General features: G+C 51.2%; 1 protein-coding gene across 1 annotated transcript in view; it reads right to left on the bottom strand.

The window, feature by feature from the left end:
* The window catches only part of LOC131096425 (uncharacterized), a 1,435,131-nt gene that overhangs the window by 1,042,102 nt on the left and 370,894 nt on the right, over positions 1-22,135 (bottom strand). The window contains 1 exon segment of the mRNA XM_058044763.1: positions 20,969-20,984. Within this exon segment, the coding sequence (XP_057900746.1) occupies positions 20,969-20,984 (16 nt within the window).

Genomic DNA, 22,135 nt, shown 5'->3' with positions numbered 1-22,135 from the left:
TTGAAGCTCTTCTTGGTTACCAGGATCTTCCTCTGTGCCAGCAGCCCAGCCCAGCTCATCAGCACAGACACAGCACAAGGACTTTAATGAGCCTCTGGGGTTTTGTGCTCAGGCCCTGAACATCAGTCCCTGAAAGGGAGCTGAAGAAACCTCTCGAGAACTCCAAGGCAGAATCCAACTCCAAACTTTCTTGGATTTTTAATGGGTCCCACTGAGGGACACCACTGAGAAAGTTTCCCCAGGCCCCAGGCAGAGCCAAGAACTGGAGGCAGTGATGACAGGTGGGGACAAAGAGAAGCCAAGTCTTGGTGCCCTGGGGCACAGCATCAGGGTCTGTGCCACCAAGGGCTGTGAGGAGACACCTTGTCCTGAGGCACTGGGGCCTCCTGGCACAGCCCCAGCCAGGCTGGGCACTGTCAGCCCCTTGTCCTGCCCTCAGCATCCCCCCCTAGCCCACATCCCTGTGGCCTCAAGGATCTGCTGGAAGGAGTCGCTGGCGAGCCTTGGCCAGGAATGCCCCTGGGGCTCCTTAATGCTCCCTGCAATGCTTGCAGGTTTTTCAAAGGACTTTGGGTTTGGCTTTTGCCTTGGAGTCTCTGAGAGGTTTTTGCAATCCTGGCCTGAAATTATCTGCTGTAATTAGTCCCTGAAGAGGCTTTGTCAGTAACAACACTCAGTGGAGCTAACTAATGCTTCAGGGTACTCCAGTTATTTTAAGCTACTTGCTGTTTCCCATTTAATACAGACTATGAGAGGTTTGTGCAATCATGCCCCCAATTATCTGCTATAATGGGTCCCTGGAAAGCTTTTTACTGACACTCAGTAGGGCTCATTAATGCCTAAAGATACTCAAGGTTTTTTAAGGTACTTAATGGATTTAGGAATAATTTTAGGTACTTTTAAGTTGTTTCCTTCCCACACTGAGTCTCTGAGTGGTTTTTGTACCATCCTGGCTGCCAATTCTCTCCTCCAAGGGGTCCATGAGGAGCCTGTGTTGGGTATCTTCCTCCTTTCTATTTTACAACAAAGATGGAACTGAAAGAATTTTGTAAGACTTTCTAAAAGCATCCAAACAAACATGGGACAATTAACAATACAACAACAACAACCACTAAGAGAATGAATAGTCCTGTTTTAGCTCGACATCATCCAACCCTTTAGTCCCTTGGATTGGAAGAGTTTTTTGACCCAGTCTTTGTTTTTGACTTGAAGCTTCTTGAACCCTTCCTTCAGTACTTGAATGCTCTTGTGGATTGACTCGCTGTGGCTGGAGAGGTTCAGGCAACCTATGCCCTCAGAGTCTACACAGCCATGCCCATGTGCCCAGAGTAAAAACTCTATTGCTGTTCTGCAAGGTGGCCTGTCTGATGGTCTCTATGTCTGAGAGCAGGCCACTCAATGCGAGGGAGGTAGCATTGGTTTGCTTACTTAGCAGGCACCCAATATGGTCTAATTATCCTAAAGCTTTAGCTGCAGCCACCCAAGATAGTCCAAACTGGGGGTACTACCATCTGATAACTGGATTAAAGCTTTCAAAGCCATCTCTTTGATATTATTGATCCAATAATTCTCTGGGGATACCTGCTGCTTGATCATCTTGTAGGCTGTGTTGTCCTTCTCCAGCTAGATGGTTGATTGTCAATTCTGCCCTTGCCTCATTATTAGCATAGTCTGCTATTAATTGATTTAGTAAACACTTCCATCCCCCTTCCCACAGGGTGTAATCTGTAGGTGACAACAACATGGTCATAATACAGTTTAAATCATAAGGGTTAAGACATGTGCTGTAAACATGGCCCTCATTAGGCCATTAAAACAAGGTAAATGCCTTCTATGGTCTTTAGCTGCCCTACACAGATTTCCCCGTAAACAAATGGCTGATACCTGGGATTCTGGCCCCTTCTTTCATAACATACAGGGGCAACAAGGAGTTTCAAGACTATTTGTCAGTCTCCTTCCTTAACTGTTTCTTTCCGGATCCTTTCCTAGGGATCTTCTGGGGTTGAGGGGCAAAGTGGCTCTGGGGAGTCCACACTGTCTTCTGGGGAGCAAGAAGAACTTGTAACAGAAACATTTGGATTAGAAATAGAGTGACAGTTGGGCTTAGTATCTTTGGTCATGGGGTTATATTGTTGCTGGAGGGTGAGGCAAAGGGCACTGCCATTTTGTCAGGTGTTAGAGAGGAAGGGCCTTGATTTAGGATTGGGGACTTCCAGAGGGGAGTACTGGAGGCATGGTCCAGGGTGAAGGTGGAATGATTGACAGTGGGGCATGACCCGCAGTTGTGGGGGTGTAGTCTGGAGGTTTGTTCAGGGTGGAAGAGAAGGTTGTGGTAGCAGGAAGTGGAGGAGCCAAGAGGGAGGGAGGATGGTTGGGCTCCCAAGCCCCATTTGGGCTCCTTTCATCTCGAGTCTCCAGGGCATGATGCTCCAAGACTGCATGGCCATTGCCATCTTGGACCATCATGGAAGGTCTGAGAAAGGCAGGTTTGAGGGGTGGTCCTGAGTTAGGAGTGACCATCGGATTGAATTTTCAACACACTGCTTTCTGGTGAAGGGTCTCAAGGATAGTGTGGAAAATGCAGAGCATGTGGGGTGCAATGGGATCCCTTTTGATTGAAAGGTTGTACCATTTAACTCCCACTGAGTCCCAAATTTCAGTGGTATGGATTTTGTCAGCAGTTGAGTCTGGAAAATTTTTAATGATCCACCTCATGATTGATTTTTTTTCGTTCTTTGAAAATATTATGTCATGATCAGTGAGAATTAAAGCATCCATATATGGTCCTTTTTTACTTTGGACATCTGGCTGCCCATTTTTCTCTTTCTCTGCCTTATGGGGAAGAGCCACTGGAACACCCCAAATCAATTATGGGACATGGGTGCATATTGTAAATACACAGTGGCAAAATGGGCAATAAATGTCCTGTATTTCCCCAAACCCACCTGCAATCCTATGCAGGTAAAACCGTTGCTGTCCCTGCTGATCCTGGGCAAGGTCCCTTGAAGCAACGATGAATCCGCCGGGCCAGTACAATCCAAAATCTTGGGGAGCACTGGCCTATTCATCAGCTAACCCCAACTGACATGACTGACACAAGGAGCCCTGAGTGTCATGGTCCCTGTTTGAGCGCCAAATGTCACATGAAGGTGGCTGCAACAAACCTCTCTGGTTCCCTGACTTCAGGATGAAGGTGGCAAAAATGAAAAGGAGCAGCATCAACGGAGTTGTTTAAAAGGAACTTGAATAACAGGGTGATAAACAATAAACATGGAGATATCAAGAACAGTAAGAGGGGGAGGATCCAAAGACCAAAGACAAAGGAGAAGCAACATGCACACTTGGGGGTAGAACATCTAGAACAATAACCATCTAGGGGAAACAATTAACCAATAAGGGACTATAACTTAGACAAGTTAGCATAACAACACTAAAGGCTTATTGGAGAACTCTCAAGCTCACCCTAAGTTAAACAGATGATTCCCAGGACTTGAAATTCATGCCCAATTATTTTGGGGTAAAATCTGGCTGATTCTGAGTTGCAACTGGGCTAACTCCCACATTGCTGCTGACGGAGCGAAGGGAGACATAAACATCCGATGATCAGCAAGTCGCAAATTTATTGATCCGTCTTACATGCTTTTATAGTAGTGTTAATTAAGCTCATACATATTGCAAAAGCTAAGCTCATCATTGGCTACAGGTTAAATGTCAGCTCCTTTTTTGTAGCTATAGTCTCAGGATGCTTTGTGGTTTTCTGTTGAGACTAGTACCTGTTTTTACATCCTGTTATTATTGTCTTACAGTTACTTGCTCAAGGGCACAGTGTTGTTGTTCTCTTGTAATCAGAAGGCTGAGAACTTACTGCTTACAGCTGCATTTTTACTCCTTAACCAGCTGTATATGATCATGGCCTTTCCCCTCAAGCTATGTCTGCACAAAAACTCTCCACACGCTGCTTTGCTCTGGCCCCTTGGGACCATGTGGCCCAACAGAGCCACAATGATGTCCTTGATTCCATGAGGCTCTACAGTGCCATGATGGCCCCTTCATTTCACAAGGCTCTCAAATGTCACATTGGTCTCCATAGGAAGGAAACCACGGAGCCTCCATGTTTCAGGAGCTGATGAATGGCAACCACCAGAGGCCAAGGCAAGCCTGACCTGTCTGTCCTGGCAGGTTTGCTTTGAGCAACCCTTGGGTATTTGAAATTATGAATGTGGAGTCCTAATTTAAAACATTTGTGCCTGGAGAAGAGCGATGCGTATCTTTTCATAAAAAGAAAAGCACAGAGCCTTTTCCAGTGTTTGGAAAATAGGTGAATGCTGCCCCTCAGGAGCCAAAGACCAGCCAGACTTGTCTGTCCTGGCAACTTTTGTCTGGCAGCAATCCTTGTATATACAAACATTTGGAGGTGGAATCCTAAATTTGGCCATGGATGCCTGGAAAAGATGGACAGTTCTTTTCCATACAAAGAAAAGCCCAGAGCCTCAGTGTTTCAGGGGCACATGGGAGTGGCCTTCTACATTTCAAGGTCAGCCAGACCTGTCAGGTGACCCCTGGGAGGCCAAGGCAGCCACACCTATTTCATGTTCCCTTGGTTCCACAGGGCCCTGCAGTGTCACAATGGTTCTCTTGCTTCGATGATGCCCTCTGGTGTCATAATGGCCCCTTGGTTACACAAGTCCTTGAGGATCTTAATGGTCTCCATAGTTCCACAAGGCCTCATGTGCCATAATGCTCTATTGGTTCCATGAACCCTCTCTGTGTCACCATGGCCCCTTGGTTCCATTGGCTCCAGTGGTACCACAATGATCCCCTTGGTTCCACAAGTTCCCACAATGTCACAATGGCCCCTTCCTTCCATGAGGCCCTGCAGGGTCACAGTGGCCCTTTGGTTCCATGGAGCCCCACAGTGTCACAATGCTCTCCATGATTCCATGCGGCCTTGCAATGTCACAATGGTCTCCATGGGTCCACGGTGCCCTGCAGGATCACAACAGCCCTTTGGCTCCACGACGCCCTGAAATGCAGCAGTGGCCTCTTGGTTCCACAAAGCCCTGCTGCTTCACACTGGCTCCCTGGGACCATGTGGCCCAACAAAGCCCCAGTGATGTCCTTGGTTCCACGAGGCCCCACAATGTCACAGTGGCCCCTTGCATCCATGGTACCCTGCAGCGTCACAATGTTCCCCTTGGTTCCACAACTTCCTACAGTGTAACAGGTTTCACAAAGGCCTGTTATGTTACCATGGCCTATCCTTTCCACAATCCTCAGCAGTGTCACAATGGTCTCCATAGGAAGGAAACAAGTGAGCCCCAGTGGTGGAGGGGCAGATTAGAGGCAGTCACCAGGGGCCAAGTCTTGCCAGACTGGACTGTACAGGCAGATTTTGTCTGGCAGTAACCCTTGGATATAGAGAATTTTAGATGCAGAATCTCAATTTTGGCCATGGGTGCCTAGACAAGAAAGACACTTCTTTCCCATAGGAATAAAATCATGGAGCCCCAGTGCTTCACGGTCAGATGGGAAGTGGCCCTTGACATGTCAAATTCAGTGGGACCTGTCAGACAGGCCCCAGGAGGCCAAACCAGGCAGACCTGTTCCATGTTCCATTGATTTCATGAGTGCCCACACTGTCAGAGTATTCTCCTTGATTACATGAGGTCTGGCAATGTCACAATGGCTTCTTGGTTTCATAAGCCCCAACAGAGTCACAAGGGTCCATTGGCCCCACGCAGCCCCACTGTGAAACGATTGCTCCTTGTTTCTATGGGCTCCAACTGTTTGATTACTGACCCTTGCATCCATACTGCCCCTAAGTTGCACAATGGTGTCCCTGATTCCATGAGGTTCCATAGTGTCCTTGGACCCACATTGTCACAACCGACCCATGGCTCCATGAGGTTCCGTAGTGTCACCGTGGTCATTGTCAGAGGCTGGATGACATCGATGTCCCTAGACACCTTGGGATGCTCGGAATGCTCGTGTGGGGCCAGGGCCGGGTCAGGACTTGGTTTGTGGTGGGACAGAGCCCCACCCCCAGCCCTCGCCTGGCAGAGCTTTCAATCACATAGCAAATGCTGTGCTAACCCCACTCTGATTGGCTGAGCTGTCAATCAATCACACAGTAGCAGCTGGTGTTATCCTGGCTCATATTGGACAAGCAATTGGCAGTCCCACCCCAGGGGTGGGCCCATGAAGGCCAAGGAGTTTAAAAGCCAGAGCATGAGGCCAGCCCATGATCTGGATCCTGTCTTCTCCTGGAGTTTCTCTGTTAGCAATGCTGGAACCCCAGTAGCTGGTACCTATGTGTGTGTCTTTCTAAAGATCTTCTGTCTTTCTGTTGTTCTCTATTTCTTCTCCTTCTAATCCTACTTACCTGGAACATTTTTGGGTAACATAACATCTCAACAGTTAAAGGTTTTTAGGTTAAATGGGCTAAGTTAGTGAAGTTAATGCTATGATAAGAGGTTTATGTTGAAGTGGATGTTGTATTAAAACCTTTGCCAAAGTTCCTTGACTGTCCACATTTTGCCAGTAAAATTTTGTGTCATTCTGACCTCTTATCTCAGTTGGTTAGAGCATGGTGCTGGTATCACTGAGTTTGTGGGTTCAGTCCCTGTGTGGGCCATTCACTTATGAGCTGGGCTTGATGATCCTTGTGGGTCCCTTCCTACCAAGACTATTCTTTGCATCTGGCCAAGTTGACAACATCTGGTTGGTGTTTCTCCTCTGCACCAAACTCAAGGAAAGGAACCTTTCGTTATCCCCAACATTTCAGTGTTCTGGGGTGTTCCAGCCCTGCAGGCTCACAATGGCCTCTTGTTTCCATGAGGCCCCACAGTGTCCCACTGGCCCATTGGTTCCATGAGGATCTGCAGTGTCACACAGGTTTATGACATTTGTCCTTGCTGCCCCTCACATCCCACTGCCCCACAAACAGCCCCGAGCCCCCTGTGAGGGACAGGCCCTGCTGTCCCAGGCTGGGCTCAGGGCTGGGCCTTTCTGCTTCCCCCAGCCAGCCCAGGCCTTGCTGCTCAGCATTGCAGTTCCCTGCTCAGAGCCTTTGGCTCCCTGCTATCCTGGCCTCAAGGATCTGCTCTCAGCAGTCCCTGGGGAGCCTTTGGCACTCCCTGCCCTCAGTGGGACCCAGTGATGCTTCAAGGGACTTGGAGTTTTGCTTCTGACTCCTTGAGATGCTTCTTCAGCCTTCTCTCAGTGCCTGAGGGTCCTGGACTCAGCCCCAAATCCACTGCGGGGATCATCAAAATACAGAAAGCCCTCGGGGGCTCTTTATCTTCCTTCAGCTCTCTTCATGTGTCCAGATCAAGTGCAGCCCACTGGAGTCAGTTTGGAGTTCATTTAAGAAGGAAGATTTCAAAGTGCACCTCCTGACTTGTTTTCTTTAATCAAGTGAGTATTTTTTATTTCCCAGTTCAGAGAAGAGCTGATAGAAGCATTCCCCAGGTGATCCTAATGCTGAATGTCTCCTTAGGAGGTCTGGGCACAGAGAACAATGAGCCCCTTGAGGGCTGACCCTGTTTGGACAAGCTGTTCCTCACCCCCAGCCTCACCATGTCTGACATGGCCCACTTGACACTGACATCCCTGTGCCCTGCAGCAGAACCTTTTCCCCTGAGTTCTGCAGGTCCATGTCCCAGCCCATTGCACCATGTCCCCCCTGCTCTCCTCAGGGCTTTGTCTGCACACAGGCCCTGGCTGAAGGAAAGTAAAGAATGGAAAAGCCTGAGCAGGTTTCCTAAAAAACAAACCCCACTGAGGAACCACCTGCTCAGGCCAGGCTGACTGGAATAGTGTCACCTTTCTCCAAGGGACAGTGTGAGCAGAAATGATCTCTGGAAGCAGAATTCTGAGTCTTGCAGCTGAATTCTCTGTCCCTGTCCTTTCCCTGGATCTCTGTTGCAGATGGAAGCTGCTGGTGCCATCCTCACCTTTAACCTCTCTCTTGAATGCAAACAGATGTTCCCAGGTGTGTTGAGCAGGATTTGCTCAATGTTTCTACAAAACTTTCATATTCCTTATGGAATGAAGGGGCCATTTTGACACTGAGGGGGTGACGTGGAAGCAAGAGTCAGTTGTGACCCTGGGGTCCCATGGAACCAAGGGACCATGGTGACACAGCAGGGCCAGGTGGATCCAGTGGTCCATTGTGACACTGTGGATCCAAGGAGACAATGGAGACACCCCCAGAACCTCATGGAACCAAGGAGTCCATGGTGACCCAGCAGGCTTGCATGGAGCCAATGGTCCATGGTGACAATGCCCATCCAAGGAAGCCATTGTGACACTGAGGAAGCTCATGGAGTGAGGGAGGCCATTGTGACTCTGAAGAACTTTATGGCACCAAATATCCATGGTGACACAGCAGGGCATCATGGGAACCAAGGAACCTCTGTGGGCAGTAGGGAAACTCATGGACCAAGGGGCCCTTGTGGAACTGCAGAACCAACAGAGCTGCTGGACCTTGTCCCCTGGCCCTGCACAGCTCCTTGGGAGGCACGGCAGGAACAGCACCCTGGGAGCCCTGGGAATGCCCCTCTGGGATCAGTGGCACAAACTCCCAGGGGCTGGAATTCCAGTTCCCAGCCAGGAAATAATATTCCTGCTCTTGAACACAAAGCTCTTATGGACAAGTGAAAAGCCAAATGGGGCAAGATCTTACAGTGACATTTCACTGCCAGTCTTCATAACTTCACCCATGGTTGTTGTAGCTCGTGGATTGGGAATTAAATCAGGGCAGGGTCTTTGGTGGGAGCTGACCTGGGTCAAGGGAGACACAGAGAGAGAAGCAGAGCAGACAAAGAAAGGGAGGGGAGAAAGGAGGGCACAAACACAATCAGCTGAGAAGGTGGCACTCTGAAAACAGACCTGGAACTGACTGAAAAGGAATATGACAGAAAGAAATAATTTTGCACCTTTTATTTACTATTAAAATACATTTCCTTCCCCTTCTCACAAACCTCTTGCTGGTGTCATTCAGCAGGGCTGTCAGAAAGCCCTTCATTCTGCATGGATGTTCAAGGCTGCAGCCACAACAAAACCGGGAATGAGGATTTTTCTGCTCCTGGGGAGTTTGACATCCTCAACTGAGGAGTGGAGGATGCACCAGAAGAAAAGGGCAGCTGAGCTTCACCTTTCCACAGGAATCAGCGGAGGGATCTCTCATCCTGTCTGCAGCTGCTCCCACAGGGATGTGAGGGCTGATCCCAGAGCCCCAAGGGTCACAGTCAGGGCTGCCCTCAGGGAATGCTTGCATGATATTGAGGGGCAGCGTGGGATGACCTGGATCTTGGAGCACCCAGCTGCCTCCCATGTTTGGAGGTGCCTGAGGAGGGCTGGGATGATGCCAGGGACATCCTGCAGTGACATCCCCTCTGTCCTGTTCTGGGTGAGCTCAGTCCCAAACCTGACCCTGATCCTGGTCTCCATGTTTAGACATACTCACAATTCTGTATTCAATCTCATCCCAGTGTCACACTCATCTAGCCCCAGACCCAATCCCAACCCCAGCCCAAAGCCAATCCCATGTCTAGCCTTAACCCCAATCCCAGCTCTAATCCAAATCTCAGCCCCATCTCCAAGCTCAGCCCCAATTCCAGCCCCTTCCTAAATCCTCAGCCCCAAATCAAATCCCGGGTTCAGCCCTTCTGGGGGTTTGGGGGTGTCTCTGTCCCTCTGAGCCCGATGATGTTCGGGTGGGGTCACACCAGGGCTGAGAGGGACAGAGACTGCCCCAACCTCTGCAGGTGTGAGAAGGTCGGAGAGCCCCCCCAGCCCCAAGCACCCTCATCCGTGAGCAGCACCCCTGCCGTGTCCTTTCTCCGGTGACAGCAAAGACATTCCTTTGTGCCCGGGTCCGTGCCAGCCCCGCACACGGCGCTGCTCTGAGGCAATGGGGACACGGGGAAATGGTGCCCGCCGTGTGTCCCCCGTGTGTTGCCGTGTGTCCCCCCATGTCCGGCTGTGTTCTCCTGGCCAGGGAGCTGCTCTGGCCCGGGATGGCCGGGCCCAGCCACTGGGCCTCGCTGGCAGTGGGCAGGAGCCGGCCCAGGCTGTGGGACACGGCAGGGCTGCCCGGGTGGAAAGCAGCTCTGGCTCCCACCAGGGAGCTGTGGGCAAGAGGCTGTCGGCTGTGCGGGAGGAAAGCCGCTGGGCCCTCCCCTAACACTGCCACGCAGAAAGGAAGGGGAGGAGGGAACTGACAAATGAGCTCAGAATGTGGCAGTGCAGAGATGAAGGGACAAGTGCCCTTGGGGGCCGCGGGTCGGGGCCAGCCCTTGGGCACGGCTCCGAGCGGCTCCTGAGCCGGCATGAGGGCTGCCTGTAAGGATTGCAGGCGGCAGCCGAGAGCAGCAGCGCCGGCATTGCCAGCCGGGCCCCATGGCCATCTGCCCGTGCCTTCGCAGCCCGTGAGGGCCGCGGGCTCTGCAGCGCGACTCCTGCTCCCACAGCCGGCCCAGAGCCTCAGGGCTGCCCCGCAGGCGCCGCAGGAGCAGCAGCGGCCTCAGGGCCTGGCCCGGGGCTCGATCTGCTCAGCCCGGGGGCAGAGCCACAGCAGGGGGGAAGGAGCTGAAGGAGCACCAGGGAGCCCGGGGAGAGACAGGCTGTGAGACAAGGCTCTGCCCCTAATTTTAACAGTTTTTCTTAACCTAATAACTATATACAACTAACTTAATAACGATATACAAGTAAAAAGCCAAATTTCTTATGACAGTTGTCGCAGGCGTTTCACGCTTTGGACAAGATGTCCCAGGTCGAGCATTGGGCACTGAGTCCTTTCCAGCTGGCCGGGGGCTGTTGATGTCTGGCGGGGCTGGAGAGGCTGCTCGAGCCCTGGGGCCCATGAGACCTGTTGAGGAGCTGTGCCTGGCCGGTGCTCTCCTGAGGCGGCAGGGCCTGGGCGGTGAAGGACAAGGGTGAGCCGCCACAGGTGTTGGCCCCACCACACCACGACTCAAGCTCTTGTCCCACACTGGGCATGGCCGTTCTCCCACGTTACTCCAGCTCCAAGCTCAGTTGCCCCATGTGCCAGTCCTCCTGCTCCATTCTGTCCCTTCCTTCTTGCCCCAGACACAAAATACCCATGCCACATTACCCAGCTCTGTACACTGAACCCCACTCATCCCCCAGCTAGCACCCTGCAGATAATCAGCCCCCTGTCGTCACTGACCCCCTCGCCCTGACAGGGCCATATCTGACGCATCCTGTGTCCTGATCGCCGTACGATGCTCGTCATTACGGCCTCTCGAGATTTGTCCTTCACCGTGCAGCAGGGTCACACTGGGCGGAGGAGGAGGGGGCAGCTGGCTGCAATGCAGGGCCCAATCCAGCACCCCCCAATAATCCTCCCAACTCAGGTCTCCCTGGGCACTGAAGGCACAGATTCCCCCTGGACAGTCAGCAATACCATCAAACCTCAGTTACCATTCTGTGTCCCCACTTTCATCACACCTTCCTTGTTGAGGTGTACCAGGAGAGGCTGCAGCTGTGCACTTGTATGTGGGGAAGCCTTGATGTTCTGCATCCTGAAACTGCTGCTTTGATGGTCCCCAGAGATCTGAGGCATACGGGGGACACTGGCACAGACCAGCAGCCTCCTGTGTGATGGGACAGAGGAGGCTCAGTGCCCAGCCCTATGGCATGCAGGGCATCACCCTGCTGTGCCAGGGAGGGCACTGGCAGTGCTGCCTGCAGGGGCATGTCCCTGCCAGCTCCTGTCCACCTGCTGCAGGAGCCTCAAACCCATCCCACCAGGCTGGATCTGCTGGCTCTGTCGCCACGGCCAGGTGTGCTGGCGATGGCCATGGCAGGTCCCTGTGCACAGGACACCGTGTGGCAGGAGCTGCGCTGTCCCAGCTGCAGGGATCAGTTTTGGCAACTCCCTTCACAGGAGGCACACAACTCCCCAGCAAGCCGGAGCTCAGACTGAAAACAGACACAGCTCATCAGATGTGCTTTCAGCAACCTTGGGACAGAGAGGTGGGCCAGACAGGGCAGTACAAGGCAAGGAATTCAAAAGCCCCCAGCCCTGGGGCAAGCACTGGCCCTCCACAGCTGCCTTCTGCTCCCCTACCCTGCCCCGTCCCCCCAGGCTCCTCTGCCCCAGCCCAGGTGCAGAGCCCTCCTTGCTGTGTCAGGGCTACCCTGCACCGCAGGCGCGGGGAATGTGTCCTCAGGGCCCTTACCTTTGGCTGGGCAGTGGCTCCTTGCTGGGGGGCATTGAGTGCAAATATGGGAGTTTTTTGGGGTACCTGGGGAGGGCAGGAGTCACAGGTGTGTGGCCGGGGACAACGAACCTGTTCCTGTTGGAGGCAGCACCCCCAAAGCCATGGGATTGTAGCCCATGGCATCTCGCTGCCTGTAGCGCTTGGGATGAGCTCCCACAGGCCCTGGTGATGGGCAGGGCTGCAGAGGGGGCTCCCCACATCAGCCCCTCCCAAGCCGACACTGTCACCCCTGTGCCCAGCACAGCGGGTCACTGCTGGCACCCATCTCCCCCCATGCCAGCCCCGCTGCCCCCGATGCACGGGTGCTACTCACTGGCCAGGAACCTGCACGCTGAGCATGCGGTCACAGGACAGGCACGTGAAAGGGACTGGCAGCTGCCTAAGGAGGGTGAGGGAAGAGGGCTGGCTGAGCTCCTGGGGCCACAGGCCTGCAGCACACAGGCAGCAGCTCCCTGCAGCAGCCAGGTGTTGGGCAGGTCACTGCACAGGGTCATGGTGATTGCAGGGTGAACCGTGGGCTGTTGAGCCTGTTTCTCCCCATCCCCAAGGTGCTGGCTGATGCCAGGTGAAGGGCACAGGCACCCATGCCACCATCTCAAGCAGCCCCTGCAGCGCTTTCAGCCCCTCTCTGGCACCAAAGTCCCCCGTGTGCACAGCCAGGAGGGCAGGGCATGACCCAGCTCTGGGTCACTGCTTCTGACAGCCCTGCCTGGGAGGAGCAGTTGCCATCGCTGTCAGAAACAGTTGTTTGCCAAAGCCATCAGAATCTCCATCGCACTCACTTCTTAATCCCAGTGGCGTTTTCACGCAACAGCCTATCCTCGAGTTCCTCCATGTTCCTGTTCCAGGAGTCCTCCAGGTGTTTACGGAAAGTCTTCAGATCCAGGCGATCCAGCTGTGAACAGGTGCACAGCCTCAGCCAGCTGCTCCAGGATGTGACATGGAGCTCTCCAGGGAAAAGCCTGGAGAGGGATCCTCAGAGGGATGCTGCTGCAGGCTGTCAAGTCCCAAAGGTGCCAGTTCCTCATGGTGGGAACGAGGTACCCCTCACCTTGTCTTCAGTTGCATTGCTGAACTGCTGCTGCATATTGTTCCAGTGCTGCTCCTGGCCTGAAATCTGGCTCTGCAACTCCTGCATCCTCTCATCCAGCTCCTCCATGTTCTCTTCAAACTGGCTGCAATCGACTTTGCTGTCCAAGGCAGCTTTGTCTGCCTTCTGGCAGAGTGGAACAGCAGGAGAGCGGTGGGGAAAGGGATGAGGAATGCCAGGCAGGGCCAGCGTGTGAGGGGCAGAGGGAGGAGTGCTTCCTCCAGGCCATCATGCCCCTTTCAGGCTGCTGTGGCCCCGTTTGCCCCATCACCCTTGTGAGCTTGGTCCCACCATGTGAAGTGTGAGGGACCCCATGAGCTCAGGAAATTCCCCCTCCCAATTGTTCCCAGGGGACAATTTCTGCCACCCAGACCCCAAGGGACAAGGGGCATTTTTCACCCTGCCTGGGAAGCTCTGGGCTGGCACAGAGGCCCCTTAGACTGTACCATGTCCATTGCAACCACCATGTCCTGCTGATCTGCTTTCTCCTTCTGCAGCTTCTCCAGCATCTTTCAGCACAGAAAGGAATGCATGACACCACAGCAAGATTGGGGCACACCCCAGGATGTAGGAGCATACCCCTCTCCCCTTGCCCAAAAACCTCGAGGAAGGGCACTTGGGACCAGAACAATGCTGTGAGGAGGGCAGTAGGAGATTCCTTGTGATCCCTGCCTGGATATGACTTTGTCTCCTGCCTGGAGTCATCTTGGGGGATGCTCTGACCCAAAAGGTGTTTCACCCACACACCGTGATATCTTTTTGCTTTTGTTGAGAGTCCTTTTGGATTCTCTTTGAGGCAAAGCTGAGTTTCTCATAGTCTCTTTGGATCTCCAAAAACTTGGCTTCCATGTCCTGTCTCAGCTTCTGATCCTGCTCCCGGGATGAAAAAACATAAGGTGCTGACCAAAAGGGGTCTGTCTGCTCCACAGGGGAAGACCCGCATTACTTGTCACAGACATCTTTTCATTAAAATGCTTTTGTTAGGATTTTTCCTGCTGAAGCTGAGAAGTTTCAGCAACAAAGTGGAAACAATGGTTATCTGCTGCTGTGGAATGCAACAGGTGAATCCATGATTGGTCTCCTGTAGATGTTTAGATTTACTGACCACTCACGGCAGAGCTGGGTCTCGCTCTCTGCGGAGACACAGATCTTTGTTATTCATTCTTTTCTGTTCTTAGCTTAGTTAGCCTTCTGAGAACTTTCTCTTCTATTTCTTTTAGTATAGTTATAATGTAATATATATATCATAAAACAATAAATCAAGCCTTCTGAACATGAAGTCAACATTCTCGTCTCTCTTCACCCTGAAGACCCTTGTAACCACTGTGACAATTACTCAGCCATTGGCCATGAACCCACCATGTCAAGAGGACGTTTGCATCAAGGCTTTAGTTTCTGTCCATGCTGCTGACTGATCCAGGCCAATTTCGGCAGTTTGGGTCTCCCAAATGATTACAGCAAAGCACAAGACAGCATGAGGATGTGGCATGGACCTCCAACAGGACTGAGCCAGGAGTGGTGGGAGTGCTTCCCCAGGAGTACGTTCCTCATGCTTCCTCACCTGCATGTTCAGCTGGTCGGCTGTCTCAGTCACCAGCTCCTCCAGCATGGCATTCTTCATCTCCTGATGCTCTCCCATCTTCTTCAGCTGTGACTTTGTCTCCTGCCCCAAAGCCCTGGCTAGCGGGATGGGGGCAAGGGCAGGGTTACCCCTGAAGGGCTGCTGGGCATCCCATGCCCACAAACCAGGATGCTCCAGACCCCCTGGGCTCCCTTGCCAGCCCCCCAGGGTATGAAACCCACTCCTGTCCCCTTACTCAATATGCTGAGAGATCTACTTCCTGCTCTCTTCTTTCCACTTGGCAAAATCCTCCCTCAGCTTTTTAAGGTCCTCCCCCAGTTTCTTCATCTGGAAAGGTCAGTGACGGTAGAGTCAGGGCACAGACATCATGTTGTCCCAGCATGGGGGCCCTTTAGCTGCATGGGCAGAGCCAGGGTCCTCCACCCAGTCCTGAGACCCTGATCCCAAAACCTGCTCTTGGAATCACATTGAAGTTCCCCATGAGAGCCCAAAGATTACATGACCCAACATCTCACTAAGGCAAGAGACTGTTTAAGCTTCTTTATGTCTTCTTCCATGAGGATGTGGGTTGTCTTTAACTTGTCAACCTCCTCACAGAGATCCTGGGTGACAGCCATGTCCTAGGGGAGAGCAGTGGTAGCAGTGAGCCTCTGGGAGGGTCAATGGGGACCCGCAAGCCCTTGACCCCTGCTGGGGTTTGTGGAGCCCTGGAGACAGGGCAGGGCCAGGCTCAGCCAGGCTGGCAGGGCTCTGCAGGCAGCACGGTCCATGCATCAAGCAGGGCCAAGGGTGCTGAGCCTCCAGCCAGCAGAGCAGAGGGTACAGGCTGCTGTCTCAGACCCAAAACTTGCTCCCAGCAGCAGTTCACCTGGTCCTGCAACATCTGGACCTTGTTCCTTTCCCCTGCCATGTGACGCTGGCCAGACTTTAACTTTTAAAGCTCCTCAAGATGCTGGGAAGTCTCCATGGTCTAGGGGAAAGCATTGTCAGAGACAAGTCTCTGGTGAGGGTGTTTAGGAAACATGACCTTAGAACCACAGTGATCTGCACAAACCTGTGCCTCCTGGAACTTCTTCAAGTCCTCTGATATGCGGGAAGTTTCTGCCTTTATCCCACCAATCTCCTCATGAAGAACCTGTGAAACAGGCCCAGAAACAGGGATGTCAGAGGTGATAGCCAGGGCAGCAACACCCCAAAGAGCCTCACCCTGCCATGGGCAGCCCTTGGCACAGCCAGGTGAGCAGGGAGAGTCCCAGTGCCACCTGCCCCAGCTGGGCTGAGTGCCAGAGCACTGAAGCCCGACCAGACAGCAAAGAGCCCCTGCCAGCGGCTCTGCTAGGGCAGTGAGGGCAGAGCCAAGCACTGCTGTCTGAGGGAGCAGGGAGGGGCTGTCTGCTGGGGGAGTGCCTGGGGGGCTGGGAAAAGCCTCTACCTTGGACATGTGTTTCTCGTAGTTTTCCATCTCTTTCTTAAATACTTTCACTTCATAATTAACATCAGCAAGTGAGGAGCCACTCAGCTGCCCTGGCCACGGCTCCTCACTGGTCAGATACTGCACGTTCAGGTTCTCCAGCATGGCCTGCAGCAGTTTTCTCATGGCTGCAAAGTGAATGGCTCCCTTCTCTGGTGTCCCAATGGTGACATCCAGCATCTGGGAGAGGCTGAGTGGGTCCTGGCATGTTGCCATGTCTGCACACACTCTGTCCCTGATTTGTCACAAGCCTTCTGCCCAGTTGGGTCTGTCAGGGATGAGCAAAATGGATGACAAACAGGGTGAACAAAAGGGTTGATAGAAGCAATGAGCAAAGCGATGATAAAAAGGACGAGCAGCCAGCAGGCTCCTTCTCCTTCTGAATCCCTTGCAGGACTGAGGCCCCTCCTCAACACAACTCCTGTTTCCAGGCAACGCACCCCACTCCACTCCTGGGAGCCAGTGGGTCCCATGAAGTCATAGATTAATGGAGTCTTGGAATGGCATGGGCTGGAAGGGACCTAAAAGATCATCTCATTTCACCCCCAGTCAAGGACAGGTAAAGGAACATTTTCCAGTAGACCTGGTTGCGGCAAGATCCCATCCCTTGGGTAATACTTTGGGATGGAGAGAGGACACAGAAATTACACGAGCGGTGTAATTGCACCAATCATATGGGTTATAGGCTTTGTTAATTGGTGGCGCATCTTTTCGATATGTGTTTTTGTGTTGGTCAATTTCTGGCCAATCATTTTTTGGACGCCTAAAGTAAAATTTGACACAATATGTGTCCCTGGAGAATCCCAATAGATCCAATTCTTGGGGTTCCTCTCGAGCATCTGGCAGAATTTTCGTCCACTCGTCCCAAGTATCAGCCCCATTGGGTCTCTTACCTGTGGTGTGGAGAACCTCTGAGTTATAGACAGGTCAATCGTCTGCTACAAAGGGAATTCCTACTAGACATGTAGAAAGTGGATTATCTATGCTTCCCATAGACAAGCACATGTTGTCTTGTTTTAATGTTTTTGCTAAGGTTACCCAAACATTATGGCTGGGCTGAGGGCTAATCAAGCCAAAGGCATGTGGTATGGTGTAGAGCATCCAGGCAGTGGTGAGGACAGCACCGACGGAAATATTTTTCATCTTTGGGCAGAATTAGGGCTTCTGATAGGGAATATAAGCACAATTTGTTATCTTTATGATGAGAGGGATTTCTGCCTTGTTCTTTTCTGTGTTCCCCTCCTCCCCCCTTTTTTCTTTTCATTTCTAAGCTACACTACGGGAGGAGGAGTGGGTAGAAGGTTAAGGGGTTTTAAGGTTAGGAAGAGGGAATAATAATGTTTTTTACAATACAACACAGTGTAATAACACATAATTCAGAGAACACTTTTTTGTTAAGGCTATCTGTGGCCTATTACAGCAGTCTGTTATTTAACTTTCTGTTTTGTCTGCTGCTATGTAATGGGGCGGTCTCTGTCGCAGTCGAGGCGGTCACGACATAAAGCAGAGACCACAAGCAGTCTCAGTTAGTAACACTTGGCAACAGTTTATTAATGAAAATGGCTGATCTTTTGTACACTTTCCAGTTGTTTACCCTTCCTCTACCTTAGCTATTGGCCACAATAATTCAATACCACGCCATTGGTGAAAAGTTACTCTGACTCCACCTAACTTTCTAAAAATGCTTCATCCAGCTGCAGAATGTTCTTATCTTCCTTCTCTCGATCTCCTTGGTTACAGCCTTGGAGAAAGCTCCTTATCAGCTTCTTCTTCTTCTTACTTCTCGCTCCTTTAGCTAACAGGCCCGCTGCTAGCCTCTTCCACAGGTCTCTTCTTGTGTTTGTGAGTGTTTGGCGACGCCTTCGTCTCCAGGGTGAGCTGGTTTGGTTTTGAGGTGGTCTTGTGTTTGCCTCAGGAGAGTTCTTGTCCTTGTCTGCAGTAGTGTTCACTGTGCCTGAGTATGGTTTTACGTGTTTTCCTGGGTACCACCTTGGACCTGATGAAAGTAGCACGCACGCATAACCTCTACCCCAGGTAATCAACTGATGAGGCCCTGAAATTTGGTGTTTTTCAGGGTCCTTCACAAGCCCAGGTGGTTTTTCCATGAGCTTTGCTTGTGTGGTATTTGCAAAGTGGCGAAGTATTGGTGGGTCAGGCTCTGATGCTGTGCAGTTCAGGAAGTTGATGACATAGAGAGCCTTGCAAAGTCTCTCCACTGGAGATGTGATTTTCATGTCCCTGTTCTGTTGCTCGAGGACTCTTTTGAGGGTTTGATGTGTCCTTTCCATGATGGATTGTCCTGTGGGGTTTACAGGTATGCCTGTCTTGTGTGCTATGCCCCATTCATTGAAGAACTCCTTCAACTTGTGGGAGGTATAGGCTGGCCCATTATCTGTTTTAATCTCCTTTGGTACACCCAGGGTGGCAAAAGTGAGGAGAAAGTGTTTTATTGTGTGCATGGTCTTTTCTCCTGCATGTGATGATGCAAACACTGCTCCTGAGAACGTGTCGACTGAAACATGCACGTACTTTGACCTTCCAAAAGGTGCATAGTGATTTACATCTGTCTGCCACAGCTGACAGCAATTCAGACCTCGGGGATTGACTCCTGTACCCATTGATGGTATCTGGTAGTTTTGACAGTTCGGACAGGTAGCCACGATAGCTTTTGCCTGATCCTTTGAGAGCTTAAACATTCTCATAAGGGCAGGTACATTTTGATGAAAGAACGCATGTGACAGCTTTGCCTGAGCAAAGATGTTAGGAACATTAGCAGTTTCTGCTGCCATTACTAATGCATCTGCTTTCCTGTTGCCTTCTGCAACAACACCTGGGAGGTCCATGTGAGACCTCACATGCATTATGTGATAAGGTTGCTTTCTGTGGGAGATCAGGTGTATTAATTTAGAGAGCAGGTGGTATAACTTTGGGTTAGAGACCTCTTTGAGAAGAGCATGTTCTGCTCTCATAGCTATTCCCGCAACATACGCTAAATCTGTGACCAGATTGAAAGGCTCGTTTTTAAATTTTTCAAAGGCTCTGACGACAGCTGCTAGTTCTGCAATCTGTGGCGATCCTTCTACTGTCTGCACGTCAGATTGCCATTCTTGTGTTTGGGGTCTCTCCAAGTAATCACCGACTTGTGGGATGACCCTGAGCCATCTGTAAATAGGGTTAGAGCCTTGAGAGGATTTCTACTTTGTATTCGTTTTGGAATCAAATGGAAAGTTTCATTCTGGTTGAAAAGCTTGTGTTCTGGGATGTCTGATGAAGTTTGACCCGTATAACTGTCCAGAGCAAACTGTAGACTCACATTGGTCTTGATCAAATCCTCAAAGTCTTTAAGGGTTATTGGCAAATATATGCATTCAAAATCACAACCTGAAAGACAGCAAAGACAAGTCCTAGCCTTTTTTGTTAAGTGTGCTATAATCTCCTGGTAGGTGGTAATTGTCTTTGTAGGCTGGCTACTTGTTTAAACCTATTCCAGTATCAACAAAGGATCTCGCAGCTTAGGGTCCCATTGGAAGATCAGTCCATGGAATCTGGGTGCTTTTCCCAGAATGATGAACTGGAAAGGCAGACTGGGGTCATAGCGATGGGCTTTGTGTGAAAACAGGGCTTCCTGGACTTTGATTATGGCACCTCTGGCTTCCTCTGTGAGAGTGCAGGGAGAGTCCAGTTCCTTGGGTCCACGAAGAAGATTGAACAAGGGAGCAAGGTCCTCTGATGTAATTCCTAGCAGTGGACGTACCCAGTTGATGGATCCGCACAGGCTGTGTAAGTCCCTGAGGGTTTTTGGGTCGTCGTTGATGACGATCTGCTGAGGTACGATGGTTCTTTCCCGGATCTGGACTCCAAGGTAAGTCCATGGCTTGGTGTACTGGATTTTGTCCTCACGAATTTCCATTCCTGCCTTTTCAATGGCTTCAATAGTCTTTTTGACTGTTTTGTCCAAGTAAGCTTTGTCTGAGGCACACACCAGAATGTCATCCATATAGTGATAGATGATGGCGTCTGGAAATGGTTTCCGAATGGGAGATAGGATGTGAGACACGTACCACTGGCAGACAGTCGGTGAGTTTTTTAATCCCTGAGGAAGAAAACGCCAATGATATCTTTCGAACGGAGCTTCCTTGTTAATAGAGGGAACGGAGAAAGCAAACCGTGGAGCATCCTCATGGTGCAGTGGTATGCTGAAGAAACAGTCCTTAATATCTATGATAGCAAGTGTCCAGTCTCTAGGCAGCATTGATGGGGAGGGCAGGCCAGGCTGAAGAGGGCCCATGTCCTCGATAACCTTGTTGATTCTGCGAAGGTCGTGGAGAAGCCTCCACTTGTTTGTACCAGGCTTTGGTAGAACAAAGACTGGAGAGTTCCAAGGGCTGTTGGACTCCACTATGTGGCCTTTTTTGAGCTGTTCTTCCATGAGGGCGTTTAGGGCGCGCAGCTTGGCTTTCTTTAGGGGCCACTGCTCAGTCCAGATTGGCTTGTGGCTTTTCCAGGTGAGACGGAGTATTTCTGGCAGCACGCTCAACTCAGTGGCCCTAGTCAGAAATCCTGAATGGGAATACGTAGGGAAGCTCCCCACTGGGATAGAACGTCTCTGCCCCAAAGGGTGATGGGGGCCCTTACCACAAATGGACGGGTGGTTGCCACCTTCCTTCTGGCCCTTCAACCAGGATGTTGTTCTTGCTCTTCATGGATACTGTAGTTCCACCAATCCCGGATATCATGCCTGCAACAGGTTGTAGATCTCAGTGTGCTGGCCAATCTGAACGGGCGATGATGGTCACATCTGCACTGGTGTCCAGCATCCCTGGCAGGTGGGTCTTCTCTCCTTTGTGGGAGAGGCCGCACTCGATGGTAGGCTTGGATGGTCCCATGACTTGTGCCCACATAGCTGTAGGGTTGAGAGGAATCTGTTCCCTGTGATTCTTTGGGAGTAAAAATGCCTGAGCTATTGGAGTTCCCTTAGAAAGAAAAAATGGTAAGTCTATGCAGTATACCTGCACGAGGATCTCTTGTCCCGGCTGCGCTGTCAGCACTTCCGGAACAACGAAGATTTCCTTTGGAGTATTAACAAAATCACCTGTAATTTAAATGTCTAAAGGACTCCCTTGAGATCCATATTTTCCTGTAGGAACATGGTGAACATTCTTATCATTAAAGTCAATGGACAAAGCAGTTACCAGTTGCCGGCGGGTACCTCTCTGGGTTGTCCCGTGGGTTGGGGCTTCTCCTTTGGGTCTGAAGCAGCCTGGGTTTGTGCATGATTGGGTCTTGGTGGCCTTTGATTTGTATTCCGCGCCCGAAGGTCGAACAGGTGCCTCAAGGGGTTTAAAGGACGCGGTTGATACGTTGCTGATGTTGGGCTCTTTGATTATAATTCCAATGGTATTGGGGGGGTGTTCTCTCCGGGCAGTCCTTTGTATAATGTCCTAGCTCTCTACAGTGATAGCATTTAACTTGTTCCTTAGAGGTTATGACTGCATATGCACCCAAAACTCTTTCAGCAATACCCTTAGCTACTGCTTGGGCCACCGTATTTTCAGTGGACAGGTGACGTGTACAGCATTCTAGCATTTGCTCTATAGTGGGGTCTGTATCCACGGGTAAAGACCTCAAAAGGGCCTTACATTTCTCATTTGAGTTGCTGAAAGCAAGCTTACATAAGAGTTCCTTTCTTGCCTCAGTACTCTCTATTTGTTTCTTCAAAGCATCTCTAAGTCTGTCCACAA

This window comes from Melospiza georgiana, unplaced genomic scaffold, assembly GCF_028018845.1.
Source record: "Melospiza georgiana isolate bMelGeo1 unplaced genomic scaffold, bMelGeo1.pri scaffold_29, whole genome shotgun sequence".
Taxonomy (NCBI): Eukaryota; Metazoa; Chordata; class Aves; order Passeriformes; family Passerellidae; genus Melospiza; species Melospiza georgiana.
Note: the sequence above shows the minus strand (reverse complement) of the source record. Positions and strands in the feature narration are given on the sequence as shown.